Raw genomic sequence first — 18,661 nt, 5'->3', positions numbered from 1 at the left:
TGGTCTGGAACCAGAGGAGATGGCTACCAACTGAGTGCCACTGAATTGTACATTTTTAAATGGTTACTTTGACGTTACGTGACTTTTACATCATTTTAAAAGGAAAAAAGGAAAAAGAAAAGTCTCAAGGTAAGGGCTTCTACACCCATGAATTCTCACCACCAGGATTTCAGCATTAGTGGCTGCCTCCACGGTGGACCTTGAGCCCCTTAGCAGTGGACGCTGTAGATATGTGAAGACTGGGCCATAAACCTGATTGCTGAGTAAGTGGATGTGTGAATGACTGAGTGCATGAATGAGTGAGCAAATACATGCATAAGTGAGTGAATGACTGAGTGAGCAAATGAACAGGGGAGACAAGGAATTAGGAAAGGAACGGATAAGAAAATGAGTGCGTGAAGGAGCAAGTACGTGATGAAGGAGTATGAATGAACCTGGACCAGGACATGGACTCTGGACCCAACCCGTGTGGGTTCCAGGCCTGGCTTTGCAACGCAAGTTATTTAACCTCTCCGTGCCTCAGTTTTCTTGTCTGTAAAATGAGGATGGTGGGTTGTGGTAAAAAATTAAAATAAAATAAAATAAAATAAATAACGCGTGAAAATGTGTAAACTGCTTAGAACAAGGCTTGGCAAAGGGAGCCCTTCGTGTTTGAGAATATGAAAGAAATCCACAGCCATGCACAGAGAATTACTGCTCGGTCCGGACCGTGACCTACCGAGGAGCTGCACTTCGTCGGTGATGCCGTAGACGTCGATGAGCGCCCAGAGCGGGCCGCCCACGGCCACACCGCAGTGGAAGAGCACCGGCTCGCCGTCGTTGACGCTGTAGAACACGCGGCCGTGACGGTCCGCCCAGTAGGCCAGCACGGTGTCGCGCAACGCCAGGTTCTCGGGCAGCGCCTTGGCCCAGTAGCCAGGCCGCGTGACAAGGTCAGGGCAGGCGTACTTGGGGATGTCCTGGGCGCTCATGAGCGATGGGTCGTGCGCCGTGAAGCCAAAGCGCAGCGCACCGCTCCAGCCGGGGCGCACTGCCACCAAGCGCAGCCGCACCTGCTCGTACAGTCGGATGGGCCGCTGCGTGAACGTGACGCCATTGCAGAAGCTGTTACGCCGGGTGGCCCGCCGCGAGTGGCCATCTAGGCGCACGTTCTTGCCCTTGGCCTGCGCGTGGAAGCGCGGCGCTTCGCCCAGGACTGGGCGCCTCTCGGGCCCCGGGACGCAGCACGGGCGGGTGGCCAGAAGGCGTGCCGGCGGACTCGGGTCTGCGGGAAGAGACGGGCAGCAGGGTTAGGGCCCCTCAGAACTTCACGGCCCCAATTCGACTTTCAATAATCATTTACATTTTAAAGTCTATCTTAATTAGGCTGGTAATTGATAAACTTTGGGAAGGTTCCAGCTACCGCCAGCCTGCCCACGACTATCACCACAATGTCGCTATACCCACCTCACCGATGAGCAAATTTAGGCTTAGGGTGTATGTGTGTAGTGAAAACCTTTTCAGAGCTGTTTCATTCCCAGTGGGGCCAACACTAACGAATGTGCCACAACCACCAGGCTAGGGTCAAATGACTTCTCCATCCCTGTCAAATCTTTGCAAATCTAGAAGCTTCCTCCAAGGGCCACTTTGGGGGCTGTGGAGTCCTTCCAAAGGCAACTGGGGTCTTAGGTTCTTGGGGGAGTGGTGGGAGTCTGACTACTTTTCTCTGTGGGAATTTTGTTCAAAAGCAAAAAGGCAGAATAGGCGACAGAAAGAAGGCAGTCTTGGATCGATCCCCTGACGCTGGAATGAAAGGCAGTGTAGAGTGCAGCCTGGAATCCCAGCTCCCTAAGCGCTTCCTAGCTGTGTGATCTGCACTAGACCTTGTCACTTCTTTTTTTTTTTTTTTTATTTCTAGGAGAGAGAGAAAGACAGCACGAGCAGGGGAGGGTCAGAGAGAGAGGGAGTCACAGACTGAAACAGGCTCCAGGCTCCGAGCTGGCAGTCTGCACAGAGCTCGACGCGGGGCTCGAACCCACGAACCACGAGATCATGACCTAAGCGAAAGTCGGACGCTTAACCGACTAAGCCACCCAGGCGCCCCTAGACCTTGTCACTTCTTTAGCCTGTTCCTTTGCCTGTGAAATGGGGACATTGTTTAACCCACACAGCTGCTGAAAGATGAGGTTGAAGTTTCTAGAATACTGGCTGGCACAGTGTGATAATATCATGATACTGAGGCTCCAAATGAAACTCCAGCCAGGATTCTGTGACTTCCCCTCCCATTTACCCACAGAAAAGGAAGGCATTCTTTATAAACAAGGTTAGCTTTTCTAGAACATGCACCTTTCAAGATTCATTTCTAAGGGAAATTTGCCCAAAGAACCTGGAGGATCTTGGGAAGGTCTCTTTTCAAAAGAGCTGGTTGCTGGCCACAAACCCAGGTGGCTTAGTATTGAGGTGGGGGCTTCATCCCTCCCACCTGTCTTCCATCCCCAGGGCAGTTCCTGAGAGGATCTGGAAGCCTGGGAGGCGGCGGGGTGGGTAATTACTGCACGAGTCTCTGCCGCTCATTCACAACAGCAGCTGAGTACAATTTTCATGGCAAGTGCTCATAAATTGCCGGCAAGCCCAGCAGCCCCAGCACACAATGGCCTGTAGAGGTGGGAGGAAAATGGCCGTCTCTAGGAACGGGAGGCCGCTGCAGGGACCAGTCGTCCTGTACCCACCCACAGGCTTAACTGTGCTCTGGGCATCTTGCTGGGTGTTCATTAATACTTAGCCTAGTGGGAGTGAGGACTGGGGAAAATGAAGAGGGAGAGGCAATGATGAGGCAGGCAAAGCTGTGGCTCCCCTCCCCAAGCCTGTGGGGAGGGACCCCCCCCACCCAGTCACGGAGGTAGAAAGACATGCTGGGAAGCTGGAGGCCCCTCTCCAAACAGAAGCCACAGACCCCCAGAAGACAGAGAACAAGGCATGAAGCCAAGGTCCTGCATATGGGGAAAGAAAAAAACTTAAGAGACTTTAATTCATTTAACAAATGTTTAGTGAGCACCTCCTATGTGTCAGGCACCATGCTAGGCACTGGAAATATGACAGTTACCAAGAGGGATAAGGTTCCCACTCTGATGGAATGGGCATTCTGGGGGGTTGGGGCAAAGGTGGGCAACAAGGAAAACTTACTCTACCTGGGGCGGGGGGAGGGGGGAATGCATTAGAGAAAAATGTAGTCCAAGACATGGGGAAGAAAGAAGCAGTAGCATTTCCACGAGGGCCTCTTTGATGAGTGACTTTTGAGCAGAGAGGAAGGGAGTGAGCCTTGAGGGTATCTCATTCCGGGCAGGAAGAGCATTCCAGCAACATAATGCAGAGACCCCGGGGTAGGAACGTGCTGGTGTGGCTGGGAAGCAGCAAGGAAGCCAGCTGGGATGGTGTGAGCATGTGGGGGAGGTGAGAGCAAGTGAGAGCAGAGCGGTAGCCACGAGGGGGTGGCAGGTGGGGAGGGGATCCGTGGTTGCCGCTTTAAATTGACTTCGTCTGAACAAGAGGGACATTGTTGGAGGTTCAGAGCAGAAACGTGAGCCTGCTAGGCTGCTGGGCAGAGAGGGGATTGCGGCAGGGGGCGGGCGGGGAAGCTGGGGCCTGGGGAGGACAAAGGCGACTGGATTATTCCAGGCAGAGATGATGATGGCTGAGATCGGGAGGTGGGGACGTACTTGTAAAGGCTGGCGAGAAGGGGTCAGATTCTGGATGTCTTGGAAAGTAGTAGAGTTTTGAGGTCTTAATGAGGAGAAACCTTCAATATACTTGCTTTGCATGTTGAAAACATATTCAATAAATAAGACCAGAAGGGGAAGCAGAGAGGTGGTAAAGAGGGAGAGGGAGATACCGAGGTTGGATCTGGGAGGGCAGGGGCTTTTCCAGCTCATCTTTGATCCACACCCCCGCCCCGTGCTCAGCAAAGCCCTGGCACATTACCAGGTCCTTGCTAAATGCCAACTGTTGCCTCTATTCTGTTAGAGCTAGAGCAGGCCTCAGAAATCATCTCTGAGAAGCCCATCTTACAGGTGGGGAAATGGGCCCAAAGAGGGAGAGGGGTCTGCCAAGCTCAAGGTCAGTAGGGGTCTCGGCAGGCCACCTCTGATAAAGGAAACAACGTCACACAGGTTACTTCTACCCAAGGAGGCTAAGGCGAGCCCTCTTTTGCTTATAAGCCAGGCTGGCTTGGGTTCTCCTATTTGCAATCCAAACTTCCTTGATTGATAGGAGTCCCTCGGTAACCTTGAGTGGGACATGAAGGAAAGGGAGCTGTGAAGGGCTTCCGGCAGAGCAGCGCAGCTAGGGAGGTGCCCCCCAGGCAGTGAGGAGGGTGGCCCCGGCGCCAGACTGTGGGTCCTCTCCGGGTCCACAAGGATGAGCGCGAGGGCCCACTGGAGAGCTACTTTGGAGGACACAAGTGAGACCAGGGAAATGCCCAGGTGTAAGCCACCCGGAGAGGCAGCCTGGGGACCCCGAGCCTGCGTTCTCCACGCGTGCGGTAGGCTCGTGTGAGCCACTCGGCTCCTCTGGGCTGCAGCTTCCTGCACTGCCCACAGGCCGAATTCTCCCCCACGGTCCCCCCAGAAGGCAAACTCCCCACGAACCATTCAGCAGGACCACAGCTCAAAAGCCCTTCGGAGCACCAAAGACCACAAGCCGCCGTTAAGTGATTGTTTTTCCTCTGACATCACTTTGGTTTTCCCAGCCTTCTCTCTTAATCGGAGAGCTTCTTTACAAAACAGCTTGGGAGTCCTTAGGTAGATGATCTGTCGGAGTGGCCTAGGGGTTGAAATGAACGCCGGCCTGGGGGACACACTGCTTTGTTACTACAACGGGAAGTTTCCTGTAAAACCAGCTATCTGTTAGGATGAAATATAGCCAAGCGACCAGCGAGGTTTACAGACTTGTTGAGTCTTGGTCATATGATCCAGTTTCCTTCAGGGAGTGAGGGATACACAGTTTCTAGCCCCTTGAGGCCAGTGCCCTGATGTGAGGCAAAAAGACCAGACTGCAAAAGCGTCTAGAGGCTGCGTTACTTACACAAATAGAAGATGCTTAAGACGAAAGAACAATAATAAGCGATCTCCAAATCGTACACCAACATCTGCTGTTAGGTTGGCTGGGGGAAAGTGGCTTCCAGGAGAAACAGGAAAACGCCAGTGCGGACCCCAAGGGCCCTGCAGAACATCCCAGTTCAGAGAGGTCACCCGAGCACCTGAAGTTTATCACTTTAATTACCGCAGTAAACCCCACGACCACATTACGGGAAGCTTGGCAGGGATGAGAAGAACCCCTCCCTTCTCCCTGCCTTCACATCCTAACTCCCACGGCATTTTTCATCCGCCCTGCCCGGCCCTTATCCACGTAAGGACCATTGACTGTGCCCTCCCTGTGTGCTGTGCCCTGTGCCAGATGTTTTTCATTTGGGCTTGTGGCTAATTCTCCAAATGAGTCTTCACCTGCAGAATTTTCTAGGTGAAAAACAAAGCTCCAGGCAGTGGAGACACTTCCCTTGGCTGCAAGAAGCAGTGTTGAGGTGTAAACCCAGCAATGTCTGACCCCAAGCTAGCGTTCCTTCCTCCTGTCCCAGCTTTCTTCTGTAAGCGGTGCAGAAGTACTGAGTTCTGAGTAGTACTGAGCACCTTTTCCACGTTCGTTGCAGTCAGAGCCCCCATCCCGTTTCGCTTCCTGCCTTCCCTTTTCTAACTCAGTGTTACATAAAGAGCATTTTCTCCACATGGCTCTCGAGCATTGCACAGTGCTTATGTTTCATGGCTGCAGAATATTCCATTGAGGGCCAAAATGTCCCCGACTGTTCCCCTCCTGGGGATCACTTCAGCTGTTCCCCCAAATGGCTGAATCTGTGGGCACAGAGGTTCCTAGCTGCTGGTGCCAGGACCAGATTTGAATGGGCACACTGTCGCTGCTGAGAAACCCTTCTGCCAGGACGAGGCCCCCTGCCCCCTTCCTTCCACGGAAGGCTGAGTACCCGCCAGCTTGTGAGGGTGCCACTGCTGGCCAGCGAGCCCCCGCTTCTTCTGGCCAGAAATCAGACCCGGGGACTCGAAGGACAAGGCAGGGCAGAGGGAGTCTTCTGAGTGGGAGCCCAGGAGACCGCTGTAGCAGCCCATCCCGTGCGTAGGAGGGAGCAGGAAATGGTCCTGGCCCAGCCTCACAGTTGACCCAAGGCTGTTCCAGCCCCTCCAAGATCAGAGGGGAGGGTCTTGCTGGCGTTTCATCACGGAAGCAAGGCCTGGACTTTAAATGTATGGGCAGACATTTGGGTGTGGGTGGGCACTGAGGGGCTATAGATGGTTAGGGAGGCTGGGACTCTATTCCTTTCTTTCTTCTTTTTTTTTTTTTTTACATTTATTTTTGAGAAAGAGATAGAGAGTATGAGCGGGGGAGGGGGCAGAGACAGAGGGCGACAGAATCTGAAGCAGGCTCCAGTCTCTGGAGCTGTCAGCACAAAGGCTGATGCGGGACTAGAACCCACGAACCGTGAGTTCATGACCTGAGCCAAAGTCGTATGCTTAACTAACTGAGCCACCCAGGTGCCCTGGATGGGACTCTATTCTGATTACATAAATGCTGCCACCACCTAGCCTTGGATGAGTCCTTCGGTGAGACAGTGGGGGACAGAAGAGCAGTTCTGGTGGTGGCTATGTGGTCCTCCCGCATCAGCGCTTTAGAACGCCCCTCGTGGGCTCTGAGTTCGAGCCTATGCTTTGTGGCTCAGTCGCCTCCCAGCGCTGCAGGTTTTCATCTGGAATGGTGTGTGGCCTCGGGTTGCTGAGGGGCCGTGGGAGCACAGAGAGAGCCCAGCACGAATCCCAACACACAGCAGATGATCGCTAAACATTCCTTTCCTTGCCGGTGGGAAGCAGCAGACACAACCCCTGGGTGAGCCCTCACCTCCGGCTCTCCAGAGTTTTATTTTCTAACTCTCAGTTGGAGAGGTCATGATAAAAGAACACAGGCTTGCAGTCAGACAGATCCTGGGTTTCAATCCTGTTCTGTCATTTCCCAGCTGTGTGACAGGAAGGTCCATGCTTGCTTTCTCTGGGTCTCCCCAAGCAGCCCTAGAGAACTGGGGTGAGTCCTGGCCGCCCTGCGGGACTGCTGTAAAGGCGTGGCGCCCAGGAGGTGGTCACTAAACACCCGGTCCTTCCAGCCACCTCCCTTCCTTCCTTTGACACGAAAAGGTTTCTGGCGGCCTCTGACCTCAGAGACCTCTACCTGGGGGTCTGGGGAAATACCGCTGGACACGTTTCTCCATGGCGGGCTAGTGGTGACCCTGGCCAGGAAAGGCCTCTTGAAATCCCCGGGGTCACCCTCCCCTGGTGTCCAAGGGCAGAGGCCCATCTTTAAGCCATCCCAGCGGCGTCCACAGTGTGCACTGGGTCGCCCCCTGAGTGCTCCCTGCTCGTTGCCCCAGCCCAGCCTCTCCATTGATCTAAAAGGAGCCCCAGCAAATGGCCTCTGCCGCCAGGAGGACGGCAGGAAGCAACACTCCGTCTTCTCTGGCCCCCGAGATGACAGCTTCCAGCGTGCTGGCGTACAACAGATGGCCTTCTGGCTGAAACTGTCAGCAGATTCCGTTCCGCAGGGAAAGGGAATCGCCAGCCGGGAGAGCGGTCTCTTCTGTACCCCGCCTTTCGCAAGCAGCCTTTTGCTGAGCCCCCGTTACGTGCCGGCACGTGCCTCTGTTTATTTCATTGGTTTTACCACCTTCAGTTTCCAGAGGAGGAAAGGGAAGCCACCAGGCTGGGCCAGGCTTGGGCCCTCCCTCCCTCCCACAGCCCACCCCTTCTCCAGGGCAGTCCCCTGTGACCGTTGGGACTTGGCTCTTGTTAAGGGCGACAAAAACTGTATGGGCCTCCATCCCCCCCAAAAACACCCACCCTCCGTGCACACAATTTGGCATGCAATTTCAGGGGCTTCCTGTACACACATGACCTCTAACCTCAGACCGAGTACCTCCAGCGAGAAGTCTCTGGTTCAAGTGACATTTGGCCAGGTCCACAATTTAAACCAATGCTGTTGGCTGTCAGAGGCAACATGGTGCGTAAGTGCGTGTCAGCGTGTGATTTCGAGAGGGAAAGGCAAGGCTGGTATTTGGCAAGGCTTCCCTCCACCCAAGGCAGGGTGAGAATATCAGCCGTCTTTGGCAACAGGAAGTACCTTTGTCATTGGTGGGTTTGAAAGTGGACTAGAAAAAAAAAAAAAACAAAACCAGCCTCCCCTCACCTCTGCCAAATGGGGCAGTGACATGAGCCCAGGAGACAGACGCCGGTGTAATGGGACTTTGTTCTGTGTTTCAGAGGCCTGGGAGGCCAGCGCCCAGGATGGAAGGCGGCCAGCTCACATGGGAAACCGCCACCCTGCTCCTCCCCTCCCTTCTTTGCAAATAAAACCCGGTCACCCCAGTGCAGCCGGGAAGGTCCCACACTCCTGTCAACAGCTGCAAGGAGGCTGGGGAGGGGAGGGAGGCCGGAGGTCAGGCGACACCACTGGTCGGGAGAAAAGCCCACTCCTTCCGGGCCTAAGTGGCAGCCCTCTTCGCTGAAGTGGGCTCAGATGCGCCGAGTTCCCAGGAGCTGAGGTCATCCCAACTCCCCCTCCTGTGCTCAGTGGGGTCAAGATCTCCCAGTCCATTCTGACCCTCTCTGCTGGGCCTCTGCACTGGGGTCTCTTCCTGATAAACTGCCCCAGGAAACTCCGACCTTAGACGTGCCAGCTCCCACAGTTAGGGCCCAGAGTGGGGGATGTGCCCTCATTCTTTCCCAAGTACATCACTTCCTCCTTCATCTGACATTTATGGAGCATGCGCCCCATGCCAGGGCCTGCCCTGCTGCAGGGACACATGCACTGACAAGCCACCGTAGTCCCTGCCCTGCCCTGTAGCTGAGAGACCAGCAGGGGGACAGACGGACACAGACGCCAGGACAGCACGGGGTGGGTGGTAGGGAGGGCGGGGGCCACGGGGATACATCTCAGAGGAGCCACTCTGCAGACTGAGGCAGAAATGGCTGGGAGGATGAAGGGATAGGGAAGTGTGTTTGATGCAGAGGGAATAGCACAGGCAAAGGCCTGGAAGTGAGGAGGAGTGGAATGCACTTAAGGAACTATAAGGAGTGTAGAGCAGAAGGGAGCAGAGAGAGGCTGGAGGAGGGAGTCAGGGGCTGCATCACAAAAGGTCTTAAAGGCCGTGATGAGGGGGTTAAATTCTTCAGGGGACCACGGAAGTGTCTGGAGCTGGTAGGAAACCCCTAAGGATCCAGCTTCTCTCCAAATAACTCCTTCTCTCCAAAGAAGGAGATTCAGGCCCAGTTTCTTCCCATAGAAACTGTCCCTGTGTCTCTTCCTGCCTATCAGAACGACCCAGCATAGCGGGAGTAAGAAAACAGCCTGGGTTTCAAATCTTGCTTCCAACTGCTGGGACGGTCTTGCCCCTCGGCACCTGCTCCTCCAGCCCCTGGCAGCTGCCTGCTGATAAGCTGGCTGAGTCTGCCAACTTTTCTCCTTCTCTGCCTGGAGGGCGGCCACTCCCCTGGCCCGGGCGGAGCCCAGAAGCCTGACTGCTCACTAACCTGCAGGGCCCCATCCTGACTTTGTGCGGTAGTAGATCCACGGGTCCTGCTTCTCAGGGCCAACGCCACGCTGGAGAAGGAGGACGCTCTCCTTGAACCACGCCGTCCTGGCTCCCGGAGCTGAAGGCATGTTCTTCGCCAGCCCCGCTGCTGGGCAAGGTCTGCCGGCTCCGGGGGGGCGGAGAGCCCAGCTCTGGTGCAGGGAATGTGTGCCACGTGCTTGCCATGCGGCCCATCCACCCCTCACCGCCTCCTGCCAGGTGGCTTCCAGATGAGGAAACCGAGGCCCAGAGGGGCGCACATCCTTATGGAGGCCACCCAGCCTGTGAGGGCAGCGTCTGTTTCCAGATCTGGTCCTGTCTGATGCCAAAGGCTGCATCTTTCCTGGCTGATGCCTCACTCCACCCCAAGGTCTCTCACTTCCCTCTGGACAGGCCAGAAAAAAAAAAAAAAAAAAAAGCTAGACTGTGTGCAAGCAGCTTGAGCCACCTTCTGGGAAAGAAGTGTAGCGACGCCCTGGCTTGGTCTCAGGGAGGAAGTGGGGGGGGAGGTGGTGGCTATCATCAATCAGCTTGTTTTGAGCTGCTCAAAGGCCACAGTTTGGCGGAACTTGAGATGAACAATAAGCAGCATCTAAAAAAGGAAAGCGGGTGACTGATTACAGCGGGGCAGGGAGGGAGCCCCCGTGCCTGATGTCCCCAAGGCCTGCAAAAGGAATTGGGGGTGGGACCTGATCAGAGAGACAGACCTCCCAGGGGGCGATATGGAGACTGAAACTTGTCCTACACTCACCAGACCCCCTATGATCCTTCTGGGTGAGGTGACTGCCAGTGAGGCAGGGAGGCTCAGAGAGGTCGGGACAGCTGCCCAAGGCCACTCAGCCAGACCGTGGTGGAGTTAGCATTTGAACCCATGCTAGCCTGGCTCACAAGGCTAGGAAGAAGATGCTGGGGCTGCTTCAGTCAAGGTGTAGAAGGCATCCCTGTGGAGAAGGAGCAGAGCACAGTGCCTGGTGCACAGTGTGTCCTCAACGAATGTTTCCTTCCCTGCCATGTTGGACTCTGAGGCTCACCAAGAAGTGACTCTGGAGTGTGCCCCTCCCACTCTGCTTCTTTGTCTGAAGATCCAGCTGCCACTTTTCCCTCCACCTCCTCCATCATGCTGACCATCCTACAAATCCCCGAGGGCTCATGGGAGGAGGTGGGTGAGGACTGAGGATACTGCAGGAAGCCTGCATGGTTCCAGAAAACAGCTGGGTCAGGATTCCACTCAGATGGGAATCCAAAATCTATGGGTGCCCTTGGCCGTTACACAGAATTGCTTCTCTAGCCAACCAGTGGGTGCATCAGTGATCTGTCAGAGGGACCTGAGCGGAGCAGGACTATTGGACTATTGTGTCTATTGTTCCTTCCCCCCACCCCCAATCAATTTCAGGAGTGCAGACTCCTTTCCTTTCAAGGAGACTCCCCACAAGGAGACTTGTGCTGGGCTCAGACTTCTCACGCAGTTCCCTATTTATACCTCATTGCCAGCCTATGAGGGAGGTAGCATCATTATCCCCATTTTGTTTTTAAAAATGTTTTAATGTTTTTTATTTAGTTTTGAGACAGAGACAGAGAGTGAGCGGGGGAGGGGCAGAGGGAGAGGGAGACACAGAATCCGAAGACCAGCTTCAGGCTCTGATCTGTCAGCACAGAGCCCGACGCGGGGCTCAAACTCACAAGCAGTGAGATCATGACATGGGCCGAAGTCGGACACCCAACTGACTGAGCCGCCCAGGTGCCCCTTCGTTATCCCACCTTAAAGCTGAGGAAATGGAGGCTCAGAGAGGGAAATGACTTGCCCAGGGTGACACAGGTTAGGTGAATAGAACTGTTTGAACTCAGGACTGCCTCTAAAACCAGCGCTCTTTGCACCACCTCTCTTGGGATTCCAGTCAAAGACCTCGAATGTAATTGCTGTGTGACCCTGCACTCTGGTCCCTGGGGTCCCCATCTGCCAAGTAGGAAGTAGGCTCCAAGCACTCTCTGGTCCTAGCAACAGTCCCTGGGAGACTTATCTGCAGGGATGAAGGTCTGGGCCATCCTCAGAGTGAGGGAAATTCCGCTCTCCGTCTCCTGACCTTGAATCGCCCCCAAACCTTGAGGGGAGGGGAAGGGAAGCTCTTGTGTGAAGTGGAAAGTTACCAAGCAGACCCAACTCTGGAGACACAGGGGATGTCATGTGCCCACCTATCTCTTAAATCCATGATCCTTGGGGGGAAGAGGAAAGAAAACGGGTTCCCAAGGGATAGAATTGTAATGTAAACAATGTGTAATGTTGCGGACGTAAACAGAATACACTTGTTAATAGCTGTGGGCATCCTGCCAAGTGCCAATCCTGCCCCAGATACCCCCACCTCACCCATTTCCCCAAATGGCTTACTCATAAAAGAACTTTCTCCCCACCGCCCAGAGGTGAGGCCAGAGGCCAGCTGAGCCCCGGTAGTAGGAATGAAGAGAGACAAACAAGGGTGAGCTGGGACTGGTGTCCAAGGACGGCGGTCCTGAACCCCGCTCAGAAATACCTGTCACTGAGTCTGCAAACATGCTGAGGCTGGGAGACTAGGGGGAGCGAAGAGACCCAGGCGAGGGCAGGTGGCTTCATCTGTCTGTGCCTCAGCTCCTGAACTATAAAATGGGCCGAAGACCTTCCAACCGCAGAACTGTTAGGAGGATTGTATATATATATATATATATATATATATACACACATGTATATATATGTATACACATGTATATACGTGTATATATGTATACATATGTATATACGTGTATATATGTATACATATGTATATATATATATGAAAGATTGTGAAGGGCTCTGCAGGCATTCAGCAGGTGAACAGTGGATTGCACACCCCATCAGACCCCAGGTCAAAAGGCACCTTAATGAACGATTCATCCCGGACCCACGTGATGCTCCGTTGCCTCTACAATGTCCATCTCATGTCCCAGGTGGGCTGAACACAGTGCCACTCCAGCAAAGGCACTTGTTCCCCACTGCCCTCATTCCACCTGCAGACTCCACAGTTAGAAAGTTCTTCCTTTGACTGAGCTGATACCTGCCTCCACATGATGTCCACATACCAGTCATGTCTACGTTTGGTCCACAGTGCCCTTCCCCATCAGGTCTGCTCTCTGACCTCAGGCTATGTTGCTAGGGATTCTTCGCTCTGCCGGAGATGACATCGCCCTTGCTTTGTTGTTTAGAAAGCCCTCAGGATGTCACCTGTCCCCTGACCTGCTTTGAAAGGGGGTTGGAGTTCTACACATCAGACTTGAGGGAATATCAGCTGGGGTCATCTCCGTGAACCCTCAGGCCACCTGGACGCAGTCCCCACCCTGCCATGCCTAGAGGCAGGATGTGAGACAGACAACTAAAGTAGGTGAAGAACTAAAAACTAGCCTGTCGGGATTTCTAAACACTTAACAGATTTCTGCTCCAGACTCTGAAGGCTTCCAGTGCAAATGTGAGCTGCCTCCCACTTGACCCCCACCCTGACTCTGCAGTCAACCTTCTGGCAGGAATCCTGTCCAACTACCCTAGCTGTGTGCCTTTGGGCAAGTTATTTCCCTCTCTGTTCTCTCAACAGTTATAAGGGACTAGCAATAATAGCTCTCTCATGGGGCTTGTTCTGAGCGTCCAATGCAGGTACCTATGTAGAACAGCGCCTAGCACAGACTGGCTGCGTGGGACAAGTTAGTGGTTACTATTCTCCTGGGTCTGTCTCCCTCAGGAGCAGTGGGCCCGGCATAGGGCAGGGGCTTGTTTTCCCAGCGAACACACAATCCTAACAGGCACCCCATGTAAGCACTTACTTTCTGCCACCTGTTTTGCATGCCTGCGAGTAACCTCATTACCGGCAGAAGAGGGAACTGCAGTGTGCAGAGGTTAGCTTGCTTGTCCAGCTAATACGGGGCTAAGGCTAAGACTCGAGCACGAAGGACCTCAGCCTGTGCTGTTACCAACTGTGCTGAGGATGACCGCACAGCAGGGAGACCGGGCTGCTTGCTCCTCACCCGCAGGAGGGTGCGGGACGACAAAGGGCTTGCACCCTAGCCCGGTGCCCTTGCTGACTGAAAGGGGAGGGTGCTGCCTCTGGGCGGGAAGGCCCTCGAATAGCTGGACTCAGGGGAAAGGGTGTGGGTGCACCGTGACCCCTGCCAATGGCAGGTGGGGGTGGCCGACTGCAGGCTGGTTTTTACCAGGCAGAAACATCAGGAGCCTAAGCCTGGAGGAAGGGGTACGGAGCTCAAATTCACCCTCCTCCAGGGCAGGATTCCCAGAGGCCGCCTTTTGAGTCTCCAGGCCTGGGGTGAGGTAGGGAGGGGTGAGGGGATGGACCTTTCCCATGGGCAGCTTCATTCTGGGCGCTGCGGACTCAAGTAGTTCATCTTCCTGGGACACAGAAGATAAGAAGATGCACCTGCAGGCAGGGCAGCTTGCGAGGGGTGGAGTTCAGGATGGGGACAAAGGGCAGCCGCCCCAAGGGGCCTCAGGGTGCAGGGCCCCTTGGTGATGGAGGAGAAGGGGCTCTGGAGCTGGGCAGCCCTGTGGTCAGCTTCCACTCTGCCACCTCCTGGCTGCCTGTCCCAAGGAAGGTCTCGTTTCTCCTCTGAGCTCAGTTTCCTCATCTGAGAAATGGGAGACTACTTTTGGAAGGCTGATCCCGACCATTTAAATAGGATGAAATAGATAAAGGGTTTGGTGTGGGGCAAGCATGCTGAAGCTCGGACCACTCTCCGATAGCTCAGGGGGCACTTACTACCTACAGGGCTGTGCCCGGGCCTCCTTCCTTCCCCCTCGCTGCCTGAAGCACACACCTGGCTTCTGGGCTTCTATTTCGAGCCCTCACAGAGCACCACTAAACACAGAAAACGCTTTGGTCCAAAAGAGGGCAGAGCTGACTCTTGTCTGTAGGGAAGATTAAACAGTCCTTCCAGCCAAGCCCAGTGAAAACGCCATGCCCCTGCTGGTAAACTGGGCCTGTCACGCTGGCAGGGAGGGTGGCAGCTCAGAAATCTAAGCCTCCTGACTTCAGGCTGGCCTGCAAGAAACCATCACCTCCTCTGACATGGCCTCTGTCCACCACTAACCCCGCATACCACCCCCAGCTTGCCCTGGGAACCCCAGGATGCCACAGCTCCCCACAGATGCCCTCCCCTCCCCTCCCCTCCCCTCCCCTCCCCTCCCTCCACTCAGGCCTCTGTCTTAAACAGTTTTTCTCCTTTCCTTCCCCTGGCTAACTTCTCTGCTTTCTGGTCTCCCTGGACAGCACCTCCTCCAGGAAGCCTTCCTGCTTCCTGTTCTGGGCTCTCATGGCTCCCAGGGTCCCCCTCCCCCACTTTACTGTGACTGCCCTGTCCTTGTTGGTCTTTCCCACTAGACCTTGAGTCCCTAAATCCAAACTGTGACCCCAGGCTCAGCACAGAGCCCAGCCTGGAGGTCTAGTGAACAAACTGAAAATGGCAAAATGCAACCTGCCAAGAAGATTCTTCTCATTGGAAATGTGGCGTCCCGAACAGAGCTGGAGAAGGCTTAGGAACTGCTGCTGTCCGTACGCTTGAAAGGGACGCCTCCCAATCCAGCCACTGGGCTCAAGGCAGGGTTTTCAAGGCAGGAAGTGAAGGGCAACGATAACCATGATCGCCAAAGCCTCGGGCATTGTGCCAAGACCACCTGCCCTATTCCATTTAATTATCGACAATTCCGAGGGAGCCGCCCCTAGAGTCCCCATTTCACAGTGAGCAAACTGAGGCACAGAGAGAGACCTCGCCTGAAGTCACTCCCCTGAGAAGTGGCTGAGCTGAGATTTGAAACCGGGCAGGCTGACTCCAAGATCTGTGTCCTGGACCCAGCACAGATCTCCCACTGCTGTAGACCAGCGAATGGTCTTATCACAACTCCTAACCACTGGAGCCCATGGGGCCCAACACACACACACGTGCACACACAACTGAATCAAAGTCTATGAAGCCAAAATACTCCTTACTACCTCAATGCGCTTGGTAGTTTATTTTTTATTCTATTCTACATTGTTAAAGATTTTTTAAAACGCTGGTCAGATGTGACCCCCAGGAGACAGACCACCTTATTTGGGGCACTGGGCACCCACCCCTCCCTCTCCGAGGCACAGGGTAGCAACACCTAGTGCGCTACAACCAGCCACTTGTCCTATTGTGTTAGTGTGGCCTGTTCCTCTTTCACTAGAGGCCGGCTCCGTGGGGGACCTCCAGGGGCCGTCCGTCCCACTCAAGCTGGAACCCCAGGGCCTGGGACATGACCGGTGCCTAACAGATGTCCGCTAAGCCAGTGAAGGTGCACACTCAGGAAGATGCAGAGCAGGACAGACCCAGAGTCCCTCCTGCCTGGGCACATGGTACTTAAGGAGAGATGTTGCCTCCCTGTAAAATGGGGTAACTGTAGCCCCTCTAAAGGGCTGTTACAGGGTCTAAAATAGATAATGTGGGCGAAGGCCCTGACTCAGAGCTTGGCACAGAACAAGGTCAACACACGTCCCTCACTCCAGGCTCCAGGATGCCTAACTATTGAACTAACACTAAAAAGGGCCATGGACTTGGTCAAGCATGGACCAACTTAATGATTAAACCCAACTGGCAGTTTGAATTCAGTCTCTTCTCCAACCAGAACTATGAGTGAGCTCCAGAGGCGCGCTGAAGGAGGGGCTGCAATGAACTGGTGGGAGAAGAAGGTGGGAGAGCCCCCCCGCCACCCTGGAATTGTAGCCTCCCCTCGCCCCACTCGTTTATACTTTTATTATTTTTCTTTACAAAACCAAGATTAAGGGAAGCGGAGTCCAGAGAAAAGGACCATGTGGTATTAGGAAGAAGACCGACCTGGGTCTTCTAAACCCAGCTTTGCCCCTGGCTAACTGTGTGAGTTGCATCCAGTGCTGGTAACCTCTCTGCCTCAGTCTCCTCATCTATAAAATGGAGAAGCAGGGCATCTTACTTTGCAGTGCTGAATGCGCAGTGCACACAGTAGGAACTTAGCAAATGTGAATGCCCTTCTTGATTCCTGGACAATTCTATTTCTAGGGCATTCATCTGAACATGCCCTTTGTGAAGACTAGCAAGGGGCTTCCCTACAGCAATCATAAAAGGACCTTCCCTTTCTTCGGCATGTCATCGTGGCACACCACAATCATATTCACGTTGGGGCCCCAACAAAGGTTATCTGAACCGTGGGTTGAGGTGATCCTGCATGTCAGAGGAAGAATGCAGCCCTTTGGGTCTAAGGAAACCTGGATTCCAGTCCTGGTTCTACCAACTGGATGAGCCATGTGAACTGGGATGCGTCATTTTCTCCCCCTGAGCCTTAGTTTCCTTATCTGTAGATGGAGATGATGATCTCCACCTTGCAGGGCTGTTGCAAGAATTAAATTCATAGATTCGCTCAACAGCTATTTACCGAATGGCTATGCACTAGCCACTGCTCCGGGTGCTGAATGTACGGCAGTACGTAAGCCAGACTAAACCCTCCCTGGGGAGACAGATGATTAAACAGCTACCTCCACATTGAGTGTGGCACATGGCGATCATGCCGTGTAGAAACACTAAGTGGGGGGAAGTGAGCGGGGGCACGCTGGGGGCGGGGGCAATGCCGGGACCCACAAAAAGCAGCAAGGGGGAAACCATGTGGAGAGCTGGGGGAAGGAGCCTCCAGGCAGAAGGCGCGGCAAGTGCAGGAGCCTTAAGGAGGAGCATGCTTGGCATGGAATCCAGGTGCTTAGCAAATGCCAGCTCTCTATTTCAAGTCCCCTAGAAGGAACCCCACGCATGTGTCCTTTTCCTGAGAAAGAAAGCACAAGGATTTCTACAGGGCAAGACTGCGCCAAGCTTTCTTTCAGCCTAGGATGCAGGCAGCATGTAAGCCCTACCACCGGCTTCTGAGCCCTTGCCAGCCGCCAGGCTCTGGCTTGGGCAACCAGGAGATGCACGATAACCCAGGCATGGTTTCTGTCCTCAGGTGGCCTCCAGGCAAGTTGTGGGGAGGGGCGACGGCAATGCAGTGTGGTCAGGTGTACAAGCAGAGACGCGAGAGGTATCTAAGAAGCCTCGCAAAGGGTGGGATTGGGTGTGGGTGTTCAAGGAGGGCTTCCTGGATGAGGTGACAACCAAGCTGAATTTTAGGAGCTGGACCAGCCAAGAAGGGATATTCCAAGAGTGGGGAGCAGCATGTACGGATCACAGAGTTGTAAAGAATGGCCCGGTGTGTGTGAGAAACTAATTACAGAACAGGTTGGAAAACGATTAATGGCCCTTCACATTCTTGGCACCAGCAGCCTGATGTGTCTCAGGAATTCCATTTCTAGCCCCTTCCTCAAGCTCCGTGCAAGCATCAGCCCCAGTGGAGAGTTTTAATTTTTCCACACTTAGCTACTGCAGCAGGTAACAACCGTAACCCCCCAGCTCCTTGCCCATTGTGGCCCAGTCCACAGAGCAAGAGCTCAGTGGGATGGAGAATATATAAATCTCAAGCTATTTTTAGCCTGCCTGGCTGTGTCTGACCCTTCACCCACCCTAAAGCTGACCCACAGGTGGCACAATGGTTTTTTGTTTTTTTGTTTTTTTTTTACTAGAATAGCATCACTATTTTTTTAAATTAAGAAATCCTACAGAGGGGCCCATGATGCAGCCAGGTGTCATCGTGGCCAGCAGAATATCTGCTGCCACATTTGTCAGCATCCCTGGGTACCTCCAGACTAGGTGGGTGGGCTCTTCCATCCCCTTCCAGCCAAAATCCCTACTCATAGGAGATGGAGGCCACCCGCCAGTAAGTGGACCTGGGTTCAAATCCCACCTCTGCCTCTTGCTAGCTAACGACCCTCTGCTGGTGACTTCACTGTCTGAAATTACAGAGGTTTTGAGAGCAGTGGCCCTAAAGCTGTCCAGAAGCTTATAAAGTAGGAGTTGGCTCTTCTTCCAAAAAGCAGCCTTGGGAATCCCAACCACAGCATCACCCATTTCAGTCCCCTCCAGGAAATG

The 18,661-nt window shown here is 54.0% G+C and overlaps 1 protein-coding gene across 2 annotated transcripts in view; it reads right to left on the bottom strand.

Annotated features, from left to right (window-relative positions):
- NEURL1B (neuralized E3 ubiquitin protein ligase 1B) overlaps window positions 1-18,661 on the bottom strand; it is a 35,127-nt gene that overhangs the window by 15,139 nt on the left and 1,327 nt on the right. The window contains exons 2-4 of one of the 2 annotated variants that reach the window (XM_039235736.1): window positions 10,404-10,593; window positions 9,612-10,244; window positions 719-1,264 (exon numbers count right to left, since the gene is read on the bottom strand). In XM_039235736.1, coding sequence (XP_039091667.1) covers window positions 719-1,264; window positions 9,612-9,990 — 925 coding nt within the window. In that variant the 5' untranslated portion in view covers window positions 9,991-10,244; window positions 10,404-10,593. The remainder of the gene's footprint in view (window positions 1-718; window positions 1,265-9,611; window positions 10,245-10,403; window positions 10,594-18,661) is intronic. The other variant, XM_039235737.1, reaches the window with a different exon arrangement.

Source organism: Hyaena hyaena, unplaced genomic scaffold, assembly GCF_003009895.1.
Source record: "Hyaena hyaena isolate Hyena2069 unplaced genomic scaffold, ASM300989v1 scaffold_102, whole genome shotgun sequence".
Classification (NCBI taxonomy): Eukaryota; Metazoa; Chordata; class Mammalia; order Carnivora; family Hyaenidae; genus Hyaena; species Hyaena hyaena.
The sequence above is the reverse complement of the archived record's forward strand: the minus strand, read 5'-3'. Positions and strand labels throughout refer to the sequence as shown.